The sequence below is a fragment of the Homalodisca vitripennis genome, chromosome X (assembly GCF_021130785.1).
Source record: "Homalodisca vitripennis isolate AUS2020 chromosome X, UT_GWSS_2.1, whole genome shotgun sequence".
In the NCBI taxonomy this organism is placed as follows: domain Eukaryota; kingdom Metazoa; phylum Arthropoda; class Insecta; order Hemiptera; family Cicadellidae; genus Homalodisca; species Homalodisca vitripennis.
Window position 1 is genome coordinate 76,664,057 of NC_060215.1, and position 24,110 is coordinate 76,688,166.

General features: G+C 33.9%; 1 protein-coding gene across 1 annotated transcript in view; it reads left to right on the forward strand.

The window, feature by feature from the left end:
- Nucleotides 1-24,110, forward strand: part of LOC124369228 — a 145,814-nt gene that overhangs the window by 74,775 nt on the left and 46,929 nt on the right. The window contains exon 2 of the mRNA XM_046827102.1: nucleotides 22,011-22,119. Coding sequence (XP_046683058.1) covers nucleotides 22,011-22,119 — 109 coding nt within the window. The remainder of the gene's footprint in view (nucleotides 1-22,010; nucleotides 22,120-24,110) is intronic.

Genomic DNA, 24,110 nt, shown 5'->3' on the forward strand with positions numbered 1-24,110 from the left:
TATTGACTTATGTGGCAGTTCACATGTATGTTAAGTAGAATTAATTTGCGCATCAATTTCTCTGTTACATCTTGTTGGACTGTGAAGAAATGTTTGTCTCAGTCAAGATGTTTTACTGCTGGACAACAATAGTCGCGATTTCTACTATAAAAATCAAGTTATTGATAAGTCCTACAGTTAAAACAAATGTAATAAAAATACACTAACCTTTCACGCAAAGTTGAACTTTGGTTCTTTCTGAAAGTTTTAATAACTATACTTTTAATAACTATAGCTACTTAGAAAGTTTAAGCTAATTAAAACTTTATGCCTTGTAGCAATAAAGGATTTTGAAAGAATTAGTAAATAAACTTTTTATATAAAATCCATTAAAACAATGGCTGCGACAAACAGCACAAACTCGTGCCGTTTATACTGTCCTCCTATTTATATGGCGTTTTATCAAGGGCCTGCACTCATTATGCTTATTCAATATGAAAAATAGAGCTATACTAGAATGTAAAGCACCTTGGCTGCCTTAAGTCGTTTGTGATAATCCTAAAGTATTTGGTTTCATACAAACTTTATGAGAAAAGTATTTTTATTTCAAGAAGAAACCCCATGTCAAGCCTTATTCTGCCCGTCCTCATGGGCTACTAACCTGGACGGGAATCTTATCAAACAGAATAAGGGGGAGAGTTTATAGAGCGCAAAGTCGATGGTACAGATAAAACTACGACAATAGACAGGATTTTAACATCTATCTCTAACTTAGATCCAAATTCCGACGTCTTAGAGCATACGGCAATCGGCTATCCCAAATCTAACTGCCTCGTTCATTATTAGGTACAACATTTTTACGGTCATTTTTATCTCTTTAAGGGATATCAATTGATTTTGGAAACCATAATATACAAGACTTTCACACATGGTAACTAAATTTTACAAGTCTTGGATGGAGACATAATTAATCAAAACTCTTGGAACTCTCTCTGAAGGAGAAGGGCAACGAAATAAACATCAGCAAATATAAATAAATAAATACAAATAACTGAATAACTACTCCAACCATATACTTACCGCTTTACGATTCTTCAACATATCTGAACAATATATTTAATAACTATAAAACATGCATTAGAAATTATTTTGACTGACACAGGCACTAGTGTAGATGTTAAAAATGGTCAATGAATCACATGTGATTTTCACGCTCCGTAAGAATTTGCCAAAATTGCGTTCAAATAACATTAATTTTTAAATGCTGTGCATATGATCACTGAATTATATACTCAAAAATAAAGACAAGCAAATGGGTTTCGTACGATATTCCAGACATACCCTAAAATTCTTATACATATATTTTCATCTTACATATCGTGACTATGCAAATATTTACATAAGCAACAAGTCTAAGACGTTACGAATAGCTGAAAGATCAGGAATTCTAAGGTCCTTTCACACACATATATTAATCAGACTAGGAAACTTCCAAAGGATGTGATTTTCTTTACAGCTTTCCCTGTTACATACCACTTGGAAATTTAGAACATGGCTTCGGACCAAACATTAGGCAATAATATCTGTTGTAAATATTATAATAATTTTAACATAAGGTTGAGAAATTTTAAAAATTAAAAAAAAAATTTTAGGTTTTATGATAGCGGGATAACTTGGCAAAACTTACAAGTGGCGCTTATTTTAAATATACTATAATATGTGAAATTATTATACAATTACTAATCATACACATTTTACGATTTAGGACAACACATTGCTCTGGGTTATAGTTCTAATAAGAACACCTTGTAAGAATAAAAATGCTTCTGAAAATACGTATCATTTAAGGAACTTTAATTGACTGGTAGTCAATCCTAACTTTATTTACAACAGTTATAAGACAAATGTGACGAATACAATATACCGATTAAAAGGAGTATCGAAGGGCCCGACGTAACCAAACCTTTACCGACCAATTTAACAAAGTACATGTACGTGTTGGCTATTTGTTTATTCAGAGTTATCGTCATCACGGTTACCCATAAGACTAAAAATTTTCATCCCAAACTGAAAGTTCTTCCTTGGACAAAGAATTGGTTTTTTATTACGTATTCTGTTATATTCAACTACTCTTTTTGAATTAAACTGGACTAGTTAATTCTAATTTATGAACCTGGAATAATTAATTGTGTCATAAAGTGTTTTATTATTTTAATGTTTTGATGTTGCAAACGACATAAATGGCAAAAAACAAGAAAATTAATAATAATTTGAGATCGATGGATTGAGGTGCGCTTATGGTTTTTCAGAGCCGGCTGTACTGGCGGTCACCTTGATTTTAAACTAATAAGAACAATGTTACACCTTAAACGCCTTAACTTCAGGTCAAGAAATATGAGAAATTGTGTTATTTTAAAGATGTAGATAATAGCCCTCTAAACAATTTTGTTTTTAATTTTTATTGGTCGTTCGGGAAAAAAAATCTGAAACTATATTGTACCTCATCACTTGAATATACGAACCAGAAGTACGAGCTGATTAACTTAAGAGTATAAACTTACTTAAAACTTAAGGCCGTTTCACTACAGCCGCCTCTTATAATTCCTCTATCAATATTTTAGACGCTGTAACTTATGGTTTAATTCATGAATTACACTAACCACGTCAATGATTTGTTAGAAGGGTCCTAAAGACTTGAAAGTTGTTTCGTGGGTTCCTCTTAGTTCTAGGAAAACCTCTTGAACTTATAGAGAAAAAATGTATTTTGTAGTTAAAAAGTCAAGAAAACAAATTTTACAGTCCGTGACTGTCACTATCCGGGAAAATAATTATGTCAGCTCGCTTTATATGTCACAATTGAGCGGTTTATGTCGCGTTCTTCAATACTCACAATATTGTGTTTGCGATGATTATTTAGATTTTCCCTCATATTAATTAAATCGCCCTCTCATTTTTAAATGCCAGTTGTCAATGTAATCAGTTCAGCATGAAATATCGAACTGTTACATAATATTGTTAAATACACAGTTTGCCGATATGGTTATTGCTATTATTGTTAGATAGTGTATGTTTTTCATATTGGCTAAATTATTCTACCTTGCATGAATTAGATTTGATAATTTTCATTTTTGAATTCACTACTGTTTGTGACCTTTATCTGCCGTGACATCTTTTTATGTTTTGCATTTTGTTTGTTTTTGGTTGTACCACATAACTGTAACGTTGTTGTGTTAGCTGGGGAAATGCAGTTTCTATATAAATAAGTACGTAAATTTCAATGTCTTAGATTAGATAACATATTGTGTAGCTACAATGGTCCGAAGTTAGAAATGTAAGTAGTAAAAGGGATGCAGAAAAACTGTAATTTAAACAAGGAAACCGTTGATATTAGCATCCGGACTAAATCCGTACAGCAGAGTTTGTGAACAAGATAGTGAATCGGTGAAACATAACAATATTTTGGTTTATATAAAATAAGAAAATATTTCGATATCTACAACTTAAAAGATTTAATTATAAAAACAATAAAATTTTTAATAGATTTCGTTTACATGCTATAATCAGATGCATTGTTGGAGATTTATTTGATGTTTTTCGGTCTCTATTTACTTAGCAAAAAGATTAAGTATTTATTGAACCCGTAGGGCAAATCAACGAGTGGAGTTACGAAGACGAGAAATGAAGCCCGGAAAGATGACGTTTCACAATGGTAAATATTCGCCAGTTTTTGTAGCGAAACACTCTGATTGCCGCTGTTGTTGTGAAACACTGTTTTACTTAAGTACTAATTTGCAGCCGATTGTCCTGGGGCAAGCAAGTGTTTCTTTGTTCTCTTTCTTGCTCCAAACAACCGTTCTGAATCAGCATTTAAAACACATACTCGCTTCTTATCGCAGACAAATGGTTCTAAGAGTGGCATTCCATAAGTAACATAGGATGTTTAATAATTAAAGGATGATTACTAAATAATATAATTTTAAAAATTCTGTTACCAATGAAAGGTCTTTAACATCAATGCACTAAGTAAAAACAGTGAGTGAAATAAAAACAATCAGTTCAAGTGGATAAATTAAGTGTTTTATTTGTTGAGTTTGAACAAAAGACTGAATGAAATAAACTTTTTAGCACTAAACTCATCAGTAACTCTTGTTTCAGTTATTGTTGTAATCAGCCGTACGATTACATAAAACTTTATAATGTCTAATTTATAGTTTTTACTTGCCCAGTGATAAAATAAATTGGTTTTGGTGATTAAGAGAGGTAATAAATAAATCAAATTAACAATGTAGGTATGATTCCTTCTAAATATAACTCAGCAGATATAATGTTAAAGGGGAAGAACGGATTGAGGATATGATGTCAAGTGGTCTTGCCTAGTAGGTCGGCAATATTGGGATCGTATTTTATTTGTCGTATTGCTGTGGTCGTAAAAGACGCCACAGGACGCATCCAGTTATGTGTTATATGCTGCCGTAGGTCACATTAAACCGTGATAATTAAACTATACAGGTCACACTCGGGTACAGACAAATCCGGTTATGTATTGCAGGCTGTCGTAGGTCGCGTGTCGCATAGTATTGTCGCCTGCATGTAATTCAAGGTGTGAGATTTGTTGTTTGTATTCCGATTAGTATGGCTATCATAAATTGGCAATCGAAATGCTGTGTACGTCTATTTTGGATCCGTTTCTGTTTCTTGTATGTCTGAATGATTGAAGCCTTATTATATCTCCGAATCAAAAGTTTTTTTAATTGCGCTATTAAAATTTAAAAAAATCTTTTGCTATCTTTTTTTAGATTGTTTAAAATGTACTTTTTTAAATTTAAAAAGTCTTAAAATATAAACAAAGTTCGTTAGATGTTTTGATATATTGTAAAGATCTCTCTATGTACCTCTGACATGATAGTAGCTCAGATCTTCCACCAAACTTTCTTTTATTATATAGTTAAAAAAGAACAAAATCAAGCAACTTTACAAAATACTTATTTATAAAATTAAATTAGGTATTTTGTCTTTAATATCTAGAAATAATGTTAATCTAAAATATGTTAGTGTCATTCATTTTGCTTAATTCAATGTGATGAAGGCACTGACCTGCCATTCCTCACAAAATGTCTTAAGCTACACGCAACCTAGGAAACTAAAATTTTCCATGAATAGTATTAAAGGATCATATTTAAAATCTTAAAATCAATAGTTATTGCGAAATTTCCTTATCATAATTTATTGAAAAGTCCTCTTAAAATTATAAAGAATATGCTTTAGTAATGTGCAAGAGATGTAAAAATTAATTACCCTCACTAACGCTAAGTAAATGCTCCCACGAATTTGACTCCTGTTGCCTATTAGTAGAAGTTAATTTTTTTTTATATTTAGGTTTAATATACTTAAAAACCGAAAACTAATTAATTCTCACACATACTTATAGAGAAAATTATTATTAATATTGAGTTAAACTATTAGCTCGCATGCCTTAGGAAAAAAGGTCACAGTAATCGCTATTACGTCTTCTGAGATAGCAGCCAAGTTATTGGATTGAGGAAAGATGTATTTTACTACTTAAATGATCCTCTAATGTGCAACATTTCAAAACTATCAAAATCAGCCCAAGTTATTCCATAATTTAAGCTGAATGAATGTACTATGGCACATGAAGGAGTGAACAAGACCCTCCAAGACATATGTAGCTGCAAGTAAATTATGGGGGATTGGCTGTTGCTGGCTAGTGATTTTAGACAAACGCTGTGTGTAATACTCCGAGGAACTTCCGCTGATGAAGTTAAATAATGTTTTAAGTCATCCTATCCATGGCGCAATATTAAACATTTATTTTTGCGTTTAAATTTTAGAATACACTAAACACAATGTCCTAATAAGTTGTGAATTCTCACACTTAGTTTCACACGTATTATACGAAAAGCTGCAGGAGTTAGAGAATGGCACTGTAAATACTCGTATTCCAGAAAATCATTGCGAGCTTGTTCGAAAACCAAAAAAAAAATAAAAAATAACAGACTGTTCTGTTGATTTTCCCGGAAGTATACAATTTAAATTTTTTTAAACCTTGCTCAACAACGATCGAACTTCAAAAAATGAATCTGCAACGTACTTAACTTTCTGTTATTGGAACAGCTTCCCACTAAAACTGTAAAGTACCAATCTATCAAATCAGTAATAGAACCAGTAGAATCTTTCTACAAAATCTGGACCCACCAGGAATTTCACCCCACCTAAAAAATACGATGGCACAAGACTGCAAATTAAAACCTTTCACCGAAATATCATAAAATATTCATTTGCTATGGGACAAGTGAAGCATTCTTCATACCTCGTATTTCCATGCATTATTCACGATAACAGTTTCAGTGTAAGACTACAGCTCCGGGTCAATCTGTCCTTTTATACTAGAGTGAATAAAGTTCAAGTGGAAAATGGTTGGATTGGAATGAAGGAACCCGTGTTTCTCCTACGGCCAGCTGTGTGCGGTCCGTTCTAGAGCAAGCTCTCCTGACAATAGTGATTCTATAACGTGAGGATCGCACAAAAATGTCGTGTACAGGGCAGTTTTAAGACGAAAGAAACTTACAAATAGTAATAACTGATTCATTTATTACAGCATGAATTACACAGTAATAGTTGTCCCATAAAAAACTAAGAGAAACAAGTTTGTTTTGATCCCGTAGCAAAGCATGAGTATTCATGATAGTATATGAATACAATTGCTACTGTTATTAAGTTTCTAGGACGAGTCCTTTAGCTGTTAGTATACGGTATTTACCCCCTTCAAGTAACAAAGATATGCTCTTCACACATACATCTCACAAAGATAGGAATTGTTCTATGTTATCTTCATACTGACGTATATATGTCAAAAATCTATATACTGTCTAGTTTTAAACATAAATGTAATGTTTTCAGCATATAATTTTGTATTTTAATCGTTTCTCATTACATTCCCGTTATTTTAATTGTAGTAATGTATAAAAATTGTAAATTTCCTTATGTATAGAACTAACAATATGATAATGAATAAAACGTTTGAAAATAATGGATCATGAACGACTTTAGCGAGATTTATAGATACAAAGGAAGAACTCGCATTATATTGTTCATTACCAAATTCAATATGAAACTACTAAGATGAAGTTCGTGATGATGCAGGTGGATACTCCAATACAGTCCTGGAATTAAAGATTATGTGATGGGGTCAACAATCACTGAATATTATTGTTGGAATCACAAAATCCAACTAAAGAACAATGGAATCCTCACTGCCTCATCAATAACAAAATAATTTTTATCATTCATCATAATATGATACCAAAAATTTATGTGCACGCGTATTTATTACTCACCACGATGATGATTACGTTATGTGATGTTACTAGATAATATGTGGTCTGGATTAATAACAACAGGCTTATTACTCACTAAGACAAGGATTATGTTATTTATACTCAGGCAAAGAATGCTTCACAATATTCTTAGGATTGAATATTATGGATTAATTGCAACAAGCGTATAACTCACCAAACTCACGATTATGTTATTTATACTAGATGATGTAACAAGTAAGAATTTTTATTCCCGGATCATCCTTCAGACCTGTGAGATACGACTTCTAGCAAAGCCACCTAATACTCCAAAACTTTGGTATTGAATATTCCGTTATGATGGCAATAAACTTATTACTTACCAAGAAGATTATTATGTTACCCATACAATATGATGTAACTTCTACGACGTAGTATTCCCGAACAGTTCTTGAGGCTGGTGAGACACGACTTCTACGGAAGCCTCTAAAACCTCATCTATATATTTGGGATTGAATATTTTCGATTAATGGCTACAGGCGTACTATTTACAAAGATCGGACTAGAAAATGTTACGTGTAAGACGTTGTATTCCCAAACCATGCTCAAAGCTGGTGGCAAACGATCTCGAGCGAAGGCACCGAATACCCACAACAAGACTTGGGATCGTATGTTATGCGATGATGACAACGGGCGTATTACTCACCATTATGATGATTATGTACTCATATTAGATTATGTAATATGCAAGACTTTGTATTCCCGAACCATCCTTGAAGCTACTAACACAAAACTACCGGCGACGTCGTTGTATACATAATATTACTTTGAGGCTGATGAGATAAAGATTCCGGTGAAGTTTGTGTATGAGTATTCATAATTCTGCCTCAAAGCAAGCGAAATTGAATTTTCTTATTTAACAAGTGTATTAATAAATCCTTCAGAATGACCATATTAAATTTTGGGTATAGGTCTATCCATATATCCGGCAAATGTATATATTGTATGTTTTCATATTGAGGTAGTGTATTATACCAAGTATACTGTAGACACAGCTTTGTTAGTGTATTTAACAATACAGCAATCATAGAAAGAAACCTTGTGGCTTTTCAGTGTATTTATTGTATTTAGAATGACGCTTTGAATAATACAATAGGATGACTATAAATCTTGTCTGGGTGTAAAGCGGATATATTTTATTATTTTTCCTAAGTATGTTAAAACTATTTTTGTGAAATCGGTTTATTCTTGACACCGTAATAAAAAAGATGAAAATGAGGTTGGTAAGCTAATGTTATTTCAAAACTATTATAAGGAAATAAGAAAGAATTTTTTTGGAATTTGGTAACATGATAACACCGCAGACAAAATATACTATATATTGCATATTTTTTTAACATTTGAATGATTTGAAAACTTTTTCTGCCTATTAAGGGTTTGATTTAATTTCACAATTTTATTTCACAACGTTAATTTTTATCGAGGGACTTCAAATCCTATGCATAAGCATATACTGTACATGTTAAAATAATTATGTAATTTTCAATTGCAAAAACATTGTATGGATTTATGGAACAATGGAATAAACACTTACTCATCAATAAAAAAATATTGTTTATCATTCACTATATGATATCAAAACCCATGTCTCGTCAGAATACACCGGTTCCTTTGTCACAGCATCAGCTGTCTTTTCTATCTCGCTAGTTTAAGGCGGTACAAATTGAATTCACCAGAAACACAATCTGACCAGTCATGTCAGGATTACAAATACACCGGCTTCACTGGTAACTGTATCTCGCAAGCCTCATGGGAATATTGGGAGTACACGGGCCAAATTGTTTAGTGACACTATTTCGTCAGCCTCGTGGTGGGATTGGGTTGCATCGCCCTATCACTATGAGTACGCTCTTTCTTCCCGTAAGACGCTTCTAGAAGTTAAACGATCCGAGCTTGGTCATTTCAACATATTATTTTCTATTTACGTGGGTAGGAACACTTGAGGTTGGATTGGGTTATATTTCCGGTACCACAGTTGAGTTTGCCCTGTTACCTTGATCAAGAAAAAGCATCCAGCTTCTTTGACATTACTTCCAGCATATTTAATCTACTTCTGTTAAAATTTGTTTCCGGTGACATTGCTGAGTTCGCCACAATTCTGTAATTAATAAAATATATTCATACTTAATATATGCCACTTTTTTCTACTTCCGACACTTGTAATCTACTTCCTGTCTATGATATACAGCGAAAAATCCCAATTTCCTACTGTATTTCATTATTTAATAAACCAATTATGGTGCTAATTCTTTTGTGTCAAACCGTTCTAGAGGTAGGTGGTGGACATACCCTACGTCTGGTGTAAGGGGGAGAGTGTAAACTGCCTTTTTCCGGCTGTTCCTTAGTATTCAGTACACAAAATCTTCGGTGCTAAATCTTGCCGCTGTACGCCTAACCGCTCTTTAGATTTAGTACTTGCACATGACATCATAAACACGGACACAAACCGGCCTGAGTTACCTTTTTCTTTACTAAGTTAGTCAGCTGACGTTATTGGGAACATATTTGGGTAACCTAGTCTGTAAATCTTCGTTATTAGCAATTTTCTTACAAGTCGGATAGGAAATACACCGACCTCATTTACGGATAACGAATATGCAGATTTTTCCGACAAAATTATGCTGGAAGTTAATCGACATCACTAAATTTAATTTTGGATATGGGATAAACCGGTTTTGTCGGCAACACTATATTATCACAAACCTAATGTTTCAATTTGAAACACCAGTGGCTTCTTCGGCAACGTTATTAAAAATGCTCATTCTTGTATGTGAAATACACCGGTTTCGTTGGCAACATTACATCACCAACCTGATTTTTCGATGAAAAATATTCCGCCTTCAACAGCAAGACTATTTCGACAAACTCATATTGCAATTAATTTTAAATTCACCTAATTCTTTAACAACATTATATTACCAATCTCCTGTTAATATTACACACCGACTTAGTCTAAAACAGAATATCACCGAACTTATGTTGAAAAATTGGGAATTGACTGGTTTCGCCGACAGTTCTATTTTGCCAGCCTCAATTCAATATTGGGAAAACTGCAATTTCGCCGGCAATCCTATCTGGCTAGCCTTGTATAGGAAATGGGAATACAGCGATTTTTCCGGCAAAACTATCTTACTAGATTCGTGGTATTATTAACAATATTAATTCGGAGAGAACTATCTTTCTTCGATATTATGTTGGAGGAAAGGATTTTCCCGGACATTTGCCACTGGTGAGCCATAAAAAAATCAGTAACACTACGTTTCGAGATCTGCTATCCGATCTCTTCTTCAGGTAAATAATAACCTAACATATAAATAAAAACTAGGTTAAAATAAAGAAATCAAATCAGAGCGTTGTGACATGCGCAAGTCAGGAATCACAACCACCATGTTGTGTGGCAACTTCACTAACTCTAAAACATACACTTAAAGCTTATTACACCTGAACTACAAAATACAGACCTATTCTGCATTCGCCAACCAACCATCAGATTTCAGATGTAGAAACGTAGTGTTACTGATTTATGGTATCACTGAACGATGAAAATTGTCCGGAAAAATCCTGTTTCCTTCACAATCCTTCCCTCGTAAAAAACAAACTTCAAACAAAGAATTGTGTTGGAATTAAGATTAAACCGACTTTACCAGCAATTCTATGATACCTACCTATATATATATCCAGAATATATGAGCTTTATTTTAATAAAGTTGGTTTGTACGGTATTATGTACATGTACTTAAAGTACTTGTATAATAATGATTTCTTTTACAGAAATTTATTATTGCATCGTATTTTGCACGTAGATGTAAATTTGCAGATCGCATACCATGTTCGGTATATTGCAAGTCATTTATACAGAAGAACAAGAATTGGCACAGACTTATTGAAGGATATTCTTGCGAGACCATTTTATTCAAATGTAGAGTTTCTCAGAATTATATATCCTCAGAAACTTCAAAATCAATTATTTTCTGCACCATTACAAAAATGTAATATATTCTGCACTAAGTATATAGGAGAAAGTGATATTAGTAAATGAAGTACCCAAATTAATTCTGATTTTATTTTTGAGTGTACACTGTATTTTGAATTAATTATATTCACATGGCGTAGAAATCTGGATAGAAAAGTTTAAACTGAGAAAATGAACACTTTTACATTAAGAAAAATTATTCAGAGGTGAAAAAACATTAAATGGTTAATAATTCAGTTTAAATAGTTGACTCGTTGTAAAGTGTTAACGCGTATCGCTATACATTGAAAAGACATAGAAATTTGTAAAGACAAAATATACTGCTTGGCGCTATGATTGTATTGCTTCAGATAGTAGAATAGAAGATAAGGGAACAACCACAACCACATATGAGGTAGATAAGATTACTCTGATCAATATTGCTCTTGATATTGGTATCTGATACTCTTCTTGTTGGTGCTTGCGTGTAATCATTTCTCTATGGCTTTGAACTTAGAATATATAATTAATTTTATATTTAGAATAAGAATCAACACCCGTATTAGATAAACAAATTTGTTTAAAATTAGCGGATAGAAATACAACTGGTGAAACAAAATTGAGACGATAATAATTTGTGTATATGTCTCTGCTAACCACCACTCAATTTGATTGTCTTAATAATGGTGTTTTCGATGAAGATGAAATGCGACATACAGGTTCCGCGAATGCTGCAGATGTACAGTAAGCTAAAAATTCTTCATGTCAGAGGTTTAATTTGTGATACTTGTTCATGGAAATGTTCGACTCAAAGTGCAATATCAAATTAACTTGAACGGTTATCTCAATTACAAAACTCTTAAGCCTAATTGTAATATCCCTTCAAGCTCAGTCGGAATAAAGAAAGATTTCACAAGAGGGTGTCATCTCGAAATGTCAAACTGAAGATGCATTATTAGTTACATGTTTGATTCGCACTACACTGACGTAACCCTCAAAATAGAGATGTCAGTATAATCGTAACACTTTTAAAGTCCGTAATCTTAAAACTTTACTGGACAAAAGTTGTTGAAACCAAGTAAATTTCTTTGTAAAAACGTGGTCTTGGTTTAGTTACATTTAATCCGCAATTACTTTTGTAAATATATTCACTTATAACGGTTCAATTGTATACTTCTATTAATTTAAACGGTCACCATCTTAAAACCTGAAAGTTTTACGTATCGTTACCGGTATATCTACTAGGACAAATAAGTGGAAATAAATGTTGTAAAAATAAAAAAACACGTCAATTTTTATAGTCAAATACTCAAGATACAATATGTTTTCCAAAATTCAAATGATTGCCATCTTGATACGTTTTATTAGTTAAGATTGGATAACGAACTCATCCAAACTGTATACAAATACTGGATCTGTACAAATTCTAGCTGTATCCATTAAAAAGTTTTGGTTGTTATCGTGTTCATAATTATTGCTTTTAATGTTGTATAATAGTTTAAACTCTGTACGCCCGCTATCTGGAAACCATACGTGGTATCAAAATTTGTTGTAACAAACATTATTGTAAAACCTTTTTACCTTTTTGTTTTGCACTATTCATAATAACTAATATAAATCCATTCCTTTCCCAAATTTAATTGGCACCATCCTTAAACCTTATGAGATATCGAAAAAGGAAAGAATAAGAGTTATATATAATTACGTAGTATATGTAAAAAAATGTATCGGTTTCCGTCTATATAGGAAATAAGTCGAGTTAAAATTTTGCTAGACTCATCCTAGCTATGTAAAAATACTGTTATGTGCTGTTTCTGTATAAATTAGGTCTTGATATTTTATAGTTATAGTTTTTAAGCTCGCGTTATATTGCATAGGTCCATACATACTTAAATACATTTCGGATTATGGTAGTTTTGGATTCTGATTCATATGGTAGGAGAAATTCCAAAAAGTCACCTGGAAATTCTACCACGAAAGCGATTAAAATAGGTAGATTTATTATTTTAAATCAACATAAAATTGTCCAGTGGTTTTTTATAAAACGATGCTGAAATCTATCAACATAGCCACAGAAATCGGAAAGTCACGTGATATATACTTTTAGAATTAGGCTTTCTCATAAGTTCTCTAGATACTCTCATAATGACTTTATACTATGTCTTTATAGCCTGGTACTCTCTGAACTTTCTAAGTTTTCAGACGTTAAAGTCCAGAAGTCGAGAGTTAATTTGCATTGTATGAGTACTAAAGTTAGTATTCATAATGATTTTAAATATTTTTATCTTATTGGTTGACAGTGATAAAACAAGTATTAACTTGAGTGTATGATGGTTGTCATGACAAAAATATATGATCCGAGAAAATTCTTTGTTTGAAGGATATTTTTGACGATGGAAGGATTGTGAAGGAAAACAGGATTTTTCCGGACATTTGCCATCGTTAAGTGAAACAAGAAAACAGTAACACACTACGTTTCGAGATCTGCAATCTGATCTCTTCTTCAGGTAAAGAACTAACCTAATACATAATTACAAACTAGGTTAAAATAAACAAATCTTACTAAAGCGTTGTGGCACGCCTGAGTCAGGAATCACAACCTACATGTTGTATGTCCAACTTTTACTAACACTAAAGACATGCACTTAATAAAAAAAACTATACAAACACCAATCATTAAACTAAACTACGGAATACAGGTCACAATATGTCTTCACTCGTCTACTAAACCATTTACGACTGACCAGAGGGGGTAGCCAATGGTAATCGTGACGGCCGGCTAAAAACAAGATGGCGGAAATACAAGGGAAGGGGAACAGGAATGGGACCTTTCGTTATTATTGGTTCATGCGAGATGAACTTCTTAAAAACCATATTGTGACTCCGCATTGGTTTATTGCAAATATCCGATCCGTTTGATACTTTTTGGTATTCTCTTTAGTTCATTTTTTAGAATTGGCAACAAAGCGGCCTAATCTCGACTGATGGTTGACTGATTGGTTGGTCTGCCAATTTAATGTATGTTGCCTCAATTAATTTCCTTTTGAAGAAATGTGGTTCCCGATGTATTATGTGGGCTTCATCCCAATTCATGTGATGGTCTTCGGACAACAATGGTGTGCAATTTTTGACTTTTCTGTGAAACCCTTTCTCGTGTTTTCTTTGTGTTCTTTTATCCTTATGTTTAGTGGTCTTTTTGTCTCGCCTATGTATTCCCTATTGCAGCTACATTTTATACTGTAAACACAGTTTTTGGAATCCTGTGTGCCATTTTTTTTGGTTTTGTTTTTACGAGACTTTGTCTAAGAGTGTTGTGTGTTTTAAACGCGGTTCTAATGTTGTACTTTTTTCTACCTACTCTTTCTAATTTTCTCCGATAATCCCCGCACATAAGGGATTGACATAAACGCAAATTTTATCACAATTCTGTTTTTCTGACTCAGGAATGATTCTTCTGGTTCGTTTGCACTTATTAATTACTAATTGAGGGTATCCATTGCTTCTGAGATCCGATTCAATTTTCTTAAATTCTTCTTTTAGTCCATCTTTATCTGAGCACAAGCTCTTTGCTCTATCAAACAACGAGTAGGCTACTCCTTCTTTGACAGATTTTTGATGGTTGGATTGATAATTTTAAATATTTTCCTGTGTGTGTTATCTTTCGAAAAACAGTTGTCTTAAGGACATCCCTATCTCTTAATACACACACAATCCAAAAAGGGAAGCTTGTTTTGGACTTCCACTTCCATTGTGAGGCGGATGGAAGGGAGAAATACTATTAATGTGATTCATAAAATTATTTAATTCAATGTCTCCATGAGAAAAAATAACAAAGGTATCATCCACATACCTCACCAAATCTTCGGTTTGAACTGAGCTGAAGCCAAAGCTTTTTCGCTCGAATTCCTCCATAAAGATATTGGCGAAAATAGGAGACAGTGGAGAACCCATTGCCATCCCCTCATCTTGACGGTAAATTTTACCCTCTAACTCAAAATAATTTGCATTGAGTGCATAGTTCTAACAGTTCCATAATTACTGGCACGGGAAGTTTAGTTCTATCCTTTAATGTTTGGTCTTCTTTGAGACGTGATTTAATAATTCCGAGAGTTTCTGGAACTGGTACATTTGTAAATAGACTTTCGACATCAAAACTTACCAGTTTGTCAGTTTCAGTCAACTTTAGGGATTTTGACTTCTCTACGAAATCCCTGGAATTTTTGATGAAAGAGTCAGTTTTTCCTACCAATGGTGTTAAGATGTCCAAGAGGACTTTAGACAATTCCCTGCAAGGTGAATCACGAGAACTAATGATGGGCCGGAGAGGGATGGTAGGTTTGGTGGATTTTTGGGAAGGCCATACATATGGGGGATTTTTGAGTGGTGAGGAGTTTAATTTAGATCTAAATTTATCTGAAAAAAATTCTTTATGTTTTCTTAAGGTGTTTGCTACTTTGCGTTCAAATGAATCAGTCGGGTCTTTATTTAAAAAACTGTATGCAAAAATGTTGTTTATTTTAACCTAGTTTGTAATTATGTATTAGGTTAGTTCTTTACCTGAAGAAGAGATCAGATTGCAGATCTCGAAACGTAGTGTTACTGTTTTCTTGTTTCACTTAACGATGGCAAATGTCCGGAAAAATTCCTGTTTCATCCGAGAAAAAATGATCATTGGATATTTGCAATCCTTTAAATACGCTCCCTTTTCAACACCCATCACAACCACCGTGGCTGACGATCAATATCTTACATGGGAAAATCCCTCTATCCCAACCAATACAAGTGTATCAATTGTATATCAATTTGTATTGATGTACAATGCAAATTGATTTTCAGCTCCTATACTTCTATTGGTATAGGTATTCCTACCATAACTGTGTTATGTGTAGAGCACTTATTTCAGCTAAACTTAGCCAGAAAAGGAATGAGTTATAATCACGGCCACAACCTAAATAAGAGTGTAATAGGGCAAAATTAGGCCAACCACCTTGGCGTCGCACCTGCACGATCAAACCTCGGCGATCCTTCAAGGATTCGACGATCCTCTAAAGTTCTCCGCTCCTATATGAACAGTCTATTAAGTGTGCAGGACTTATGACAGATAATTGTTTAAATAAAATATAAAAATTTGTTTTTCATAAAACTGGGTTTTTATTTTTGGTATGGGTTTATGCTAGGTTTGGTTGTACTCTTCGATGCGACTACTTGTTTAGCTTGTTTTGTTCAATCGGAATATTCCCTAAACATTCACTCGTAGTTTTTAGAGTAGACTAATTTTGTGGCAATCTTTTCCTTATTTCAACTTGACAAAAATTATAAATAGAAGGATTTGGATGAACAAAGAAAATATCTTTAGTTTAATATCACTCGTGTATGTTTGGAGAAAAATATTTTAAAAGAGTTAGTTACACATTTTATTTATTTTTGTGAGGGGCAGATATTTTAAACAACAAAAATATACGTTTGTGCAGGTAAGAGAATTTCGTTCGGATATATTCAATCGATAAATGGAACAAAACCTTTCATATTATGTTTAGATTTATTATAACTAATCTAACACATATACTTAAAGCTTTTAGCTTTAATCCTCTGTTTTGGTATAATAATCATATATTCTACACATGACTAAGCTATGGTGGGAAGGGTTGAATCAATGTGATTGTTGGGTTCTTTATAGTACAGCGTCTGAAACCTGAGAGCTAAACTCAACATTCACATTGATTCAACCCTTTGCCACAATAGCTATTTTATGTGTATAAAACGCGGTTGCTCCACCGTGCTCAGAGATCGTAGGGCACTTAATCATGCACTTGGTTAGACAATGAAGCATTAGACGATCTAGCTGTTGAATACATCTCAGCTACATTACACTTTGTTTTGTTGTCTGGGTATCACTGATGTCTCAATAATGTAAAGAGTTCATTGTGAGCTACTTCGTCGCCAACTTTTTAGGATTTCTTCAGACGAACATGACTCCAGATTCCAGGAGTCAAACTGAACCGCAGATTTCTGACGCTGCAATAAGAGCAAGGTCAACTGCAGCTAAACTCAACATTAAAAATAATATTAAAAATCATCATATTACTATTATTATTAATTATTCATGAACTTATGGGTTTGATAAAATTAAGAGTTAACTCTGTATAAAAGTACATTTTCCTATTAACATAATATTTTGATATAATAGGTGTGATCGCCTTATGAATCCAATAACCGTCTAGTTAAGTTCTAGTTTCCATTTTTACAAATCGGTTCTTCTCGATTAATAGGATATGGTTGAGAAATGTGATATTTATAATTGGATACTACACAAACTGTTATAATGTAACACTAGAGTAATTGATCGTTGGGACTTAAAGTAAATATTAAACATTTCCGAAATCCTACTGTTAGAAAGTTGGATGTTTGAGAATTGGATTTAAGTTTCCTTTTGGCTGAATTTAGCCTATTCCAAGGAATAGGACAACTATCTTTCTTATATTACTACTTCCTAACGTCAGATTAAGGACCGGATTTAAGGACAGTGCAAGACCAACTGTACTTAACTAAGATTTTCATAGTTCTTTAATTAACTTATTGTTATTTTTAATATTGTTCTCACTAGAAACATAAACCTTTAAAGATTTGCGTTTAAAACAAAGTAAGTAGTACATAGGAACATTGTAGAATGTATCGGTAAGTTCGTCAGCAATATGTAGTTTATAAAGTTATATAATCTATAATGCAAGATAAGTCTAAGTTTACCACGCATTACGTTTTTTATAATTTACTAACGACGCAAGACGAGTTTTATGTGTTGCTATATTGTCATGAACCAAGTACGTTGATATAATGTAGTACTTTTCAGAGTAATCTACAGGAGTGCTGTAGTTTCTGAGTTATATAAAATAAAGGAAATAGTGTATGAGACATGCAGTATTCTTATTTCCAAATTGAAACGTTTCTAGAAAGTTTTATAGACTTTTAAAAGGAATTTTGAATGCATCGAACATTATATTTTCAGTTTAATTGTTGCTGAAATGGAAACATACCATTTTTATATTAAGAACAAGATAAAAACTGTAGACTGTGATGAAATGAACCCTGTGGCTATTCATAGTTATTAATAATGAAAGAATCGCGTTGAATATTTGAATAGTGTTTATAATACAAGATTAATTACAAATAGATCTGTTAATTCAATTTATCATTATTGTAGTAATCAGAAACTATTTAATAAAGTTATTAAGACTCGCTTATTAAAAACGTCCGATTACTCGGTAGCATTTTATTTCAAAATTAGATTATGTGAACAGTTACATAAAATATTTATCACTTGTAAATACGCTTCGTCGGTAACAAATGTCGTGGTTATAATTAAAGTGTAGTTGTTATAACTTGTTATTCAATCATGTAAAAATACCTATTTAATTGCAATACTCTAAATGAATATTATATGTGTAAGCAAATATTATAGAAGTATAATATTATTGCATAACTTTCTGTGGCCTTAGCAAAGCTTTTGATAGAGTGTCTCATAACATTTTGATTAAAAAATTAGAATATTATAATATTAAGGGAATAGATTTAGATGTACTTAGCTCTTACTTAAAAAATAGATCTCAATATGTAATAGTAGAAAAAGATATATCTCTGTGTAAACCAATAACCTGTGGAGTCCCACAGAGCTCTGTTCTGGGGCCTTTGCTGTTTTTAATTGCAGTGAATGATTTGGGTGTAAATGTACCTGCGAATATTGTTTTATACGCTGATGATACCACTATAGTAACTACAAATAAAGATTATAACAAACTCTTAGAAGACTACAAATTGAAGATTAATCTTGTAGAGAACTGGCTCACTGCCAACAACTTGATTCTAAATAGTGATAAGACAACATTTAGCCTCAGAGAAGATCCTAATTGGACACAAGAAGATATATTTCCAAAATTTTTAGGTTGACTTTTAATCCTAATTTAAATTGGTATCAGAAAATTGTAGGGGTTAAAAGTAAACTAAGTAAAAGGGGCAATTAAACGTTTATGTGGAGAACTTGAGGAGAAAGCTCTTATACAATCTTATTTCGGACTTTTTCACTGTCACTTAAATGATGGTTTGATTATTTGGGACTCTTCTCCTTACGCAAATGAAGTATTCATCATCCAAAATAAAGTTGTCAGAATATTGACAGGAGTCAATAAATATCATAGTTGCAGAGAACTTTTTAAACGTTTTAAAATTTTGAAATTATTTTCTTTATATATACAACAATGCCTACTTTACCTCCGCGCTAATTTAGATAAAGTTAACCTAAGGAAAAATGTTCACAATTATGAAACAAGAAGTCGTAACAATATCAACTTACCTCAAACTAGACTAGCTAAAACCGACAAAAGCCCAATGATGATGGCTATTCGACTATACAATAAGTTACCATTAGATATAAGGATGCTAAGTGATATGGAATTTAAAGTTAAACTAAATTATTATCTATGTAGAAGATCATTCTATTCAGTGGAAGAGTACATCTCAACAGTGTGGACGATACAAGACTTTTAGAATGTTTATTGTATTACAAAAGTTGTAACATTGTGTTGACGTGCCAATGTATTTGTGTGGAATATTTTCTGGCAGAATAAAATTTTTATTCTTATAATTACGATAACGTAATTTTTTAATATATTTTGGTGAAGTGGAACAAAAGAAGACGTGGACTTTAGGAAATGGTTAGCTAAAACTTAAATATAATAGCTCGTTGGATAACACGAACTATCTTCGACTGAATTACTCGAATCAAATTTATATGGGTAATTTATGGATAGGAAAACGGCAATTTCATACCTGTATCTATCTTTCCTGAAGCTTTTGGAGTATACATATTATTGCATGCATTTCCATGGGTATTGCATACATATTATCGCAGTGTAACAATGGGTATCAAAATTAAGTTTATTTGGTTTAATATAATTGGAAATTTGGATTTTTATAGCCTATTTATAGAAAACATATTTAACAACGATAAAACCGTAATGTAACGGTGACACTCAGCAAAACGCCGGTAAGAAGGACTCGAACCCCTAAACAACTACCATCCATCGCTACATTACGGGTCGCATTACACACTACTTAAATAAGCATTCTACTGTGATTGGATCATTCGGTCTGACCAGTAGTGATACTACATAATTTGTCCTTGTGCCCGCTTACTTTCAGCTTCCTCTCTATATATTAATGGACACTAAACCAAGCATTGTAATAAGATATTATGGGATGGGTTAAGTCTGTCAAGAGTTTTGATGACTATTTTGCGTCTTCTTCAAAGTACTTTAACCTTATACAGAAGAATAATGTATGGTTAACGATTTTTGTTACGATTTCCTATATGAATGCTGAATTTCCGAACTTGCCCATATTGTCAGCAAGCACATAAATTGTAACCCTCGATTACAAACTGCGTTATGTATATATTTACTGCCCCATGTTTTCGCTCTTAAACATTCTCGCTTATGCCCTGGTCATTCAACTCTTTAGGATCTCCGGGAAGTCTCATATCTTCATGGTTCATATAATTTGAAGGAATTCGTATTTTACAGTCCTCTGTGGTGTATACTCGGGACTTAGCTGTGATAGCGCCATAAACTCAAATTCTCTAGAAAACAAACATATGGTGGAAACATCACTTGTCCATACATAAACTCATTACTCAGATAGCATCGTTCATCTAAATAAATTTTGGCTATACTGTTGCTTTCGCAGTGCGTAGCCTATATCTCTTCTTTAAGACTGAAGAACGCGTGAAACATATGCCAGTGCCGACTCTTGCCTAAAATCGGCATACGTTTTAATTGATTAATTTAAATAGCTGGTTCGCCAACAGCCACGCCTGCCGCGCTAGACAACTGATATATCTTGAGCATGGTGTCAAGCCATTCGAAATAAATTGCGTCGATCTAACTCACCCGAATATGGATGACAATGTTCATCCTCAATCTGTTGAGAAGAACGACCTCACTCTTCGTGGTTGCTACAATCAGGACAGGCCGTACTCGCCCATCAAGGCAACACAGTCATTATGACCCAGTCAGACAAGCGTTTTGCCTGATCGATGTCAACATTACAGTTAATAACAATTATGTAGTGTGCATACGGTGTAAAGAAGCTCTACTAGTACTAGATGCCGTCATATATTTAATATTCCAGAGATCTGGTTCAATGACAGAGTTCTGGCTACTTCTGATGCGATTTTCGATCAGCACAGATCGCAGGCCATTGCTTATATCAGCCAACTGTCCATGAGATTAGTTATGAAGCATTTTCAGGATGTTGTTAAATGATAGCCGCATTTGAACTCATTGGCCCGCCTAGCTCTACTGTTCGACGTATCCATCACTGATTCTCTTATAATGCATTCATACTGTGTACCACGCCAGACAACTAACGGTCAGCTTAAAAACCGTACTAATGGTCTGAAAGTCGACATCCAAACTCGACCATTTGTCCGAGTGTACATTTCAACATTCTTGTCCAGGATCCAGAAAAAAGTCTATGCAGTGTTGGTTTAGAGATCTCCCTTGACATTTATGAAAATAGTAAATTTTGCATCTAGAACGTCATTAGTTTTCTTCTTTGTAATGTATTTAGAAATTGTTGAAAAGAAATAACATATAAGTTAAATTATACTGAATACAATGAGCGGTTTGTTAATTATTGCTTTTCTTTTTATTCAGGAGATGATCTAGCGGTGGACTTGAGCCATTTGAGCGAAGAGGAACGAGCTCTCATTCAAAACGTGATGGCCAAAGCGAAAGAAATAGAAGAGCCTCCACCATCACACATGTAAGTCTCAATCTTTTAACAATTATTAAAATAGTGGTTTTAGACAAAACTGTAATTTTCCTCAGTCGTTCATAACATGATGGAACTTCCCCATTGAATGATGAAGGTCAAAACAAGTTTAATAACTCATGGCACTCAACTTTCAACGTTTTGAAATTGTGTTTAATTATCAAATTTTTCAAGTAATTTTCTATCTACGACAACCGTTTTAATTATGGTAAAGTATGTCTAAAAATAGCATGGAAATAATATAGATTTTTAATTCTTAATTCTAGTGGAAATTAAGGGTTGAAAACCACAGTTCTAATTATTGCTTACAAAACTAAAATGTATTTACAGTATTGCCAGACCAGCTAGAATTTAAATTAGTTTTAAATAAAATCGAATAATTTTAAAAATAAAGACTGTATTGGTAAAACCGTTAATCCTTTACAATAAAGCAAATGCTAAAGCTCTTTTTATCAGCCCGTCGGAGGGTAAATCCTACGCCGATGTTCTGGGGGAAATCCACTAGAGACCAGCGCCGCAATCAAGGGCCTCAGGAAGTACCGAGCCGGCGATCCTCTTGCCTAGCTCGGGGAAACCACCGGGAGTAAGTCCACTTTCAGTGCCGACCTTCAATTAATCTTGGGTCAGCGTCCTCGAACCCAAGTCGACGCTGGAAGTAAGGGCCTGGACGAACACACAACCGAGGCGGAGGTAGACAACGCCGTCAAATCTGTCCTTGGTGACGCCATCGAAGTAAAGGCTTTCGTATCGAAGACCAATTCTCGTGAACGAAGATGACAATCCTTATCCTTTGTCCCAGAGATGTGGAAAAACTTCTAGCCGAGGGCCACATCAAGATTTGGTGGCTCAGGTGTCGTGTACGCAAAACTCCCACGGCCTCCAGGTGTTTTAAATGCCTGAGGGTTTGGCCATGTAGCCAGTCGCTGAAGCGGTCCCGACAGGAGCAGTATCTGCTACAAGTGCGGTGGCCAGGACCACAAGGCTAGTACATGCACCACCGCTGAGTCTTGCGTCCTGTGTTCTGAAACCGGCTTGAAGGACGAACAGATGAGACATACCGCTAGCTCTAGTCGCTGCGGGGCGTATAAACAAGCGCTCCACAAGGTCAGGTCTCAGAAGAAATTATAAGAGTTCTTCAATTTAACATGCAGATGAGCAAAACAGGAAACGATCTGCAGTACAGGTTTGCCTGAGCGAGGCTCTGACATCTTGCTTCTTAGCAAGCAATATAAGAACCAGCAGTGGTTCTCGGATCCCTTCAGAACTGCGGGAATTTGAAGTCTTGACCTCGGAAAGGTATCTGTCCTGGTAACCGGCTCGGGTAACGGTTTCGTTGGGGTGAGGAGCGGGGGTTTCACCTTCTTCTCCTGCTACTACACACCAAATCAACCCATCGCCTACTTTACTTAGATGATCGATTCCCTGGAGGATGAGATGAGGAACATCACCTAAGGAGTCATTGATTGTGGCGAATTTAATGCCAAAGCGGTGGATTGGGGTTCCTCTGATACTAAATCTCGAGGCCTAAAAATGGCTGCCAGGTAGTGACTCCATACCAAGGGTGGCGTTTCCATCTTCCGTCGTCCAGGGTATGGAGAGACGATTCCGCTTAGAGGCAGATACGAGATTATACTTATTTCCACGCAGCCATCTTAATGTTTATATCTTGAATATGAAATTTGAAAAGAGGGTCCTTATTACCACGCAGCCATCTTGATGTTTATATCTTTAATATGAAATTTGAAAGAGGGTATGAAGTGTATGTAATAAACGTTGCAGTGATGCAGTATATTGCATTAATTATATTTCACTTATAAAAAACTAAAAAATATAAATATAAAGTGAATATTCTGTAAATGTGCATTTAGGAAATAACTATACCAATATAATTACCAACACATTTATATAGTTATGCTACTTATGTACGGGATATATACTTTGCATTAAATACTAAGTTTTTTATAATAGGTGTAATTTTTCTG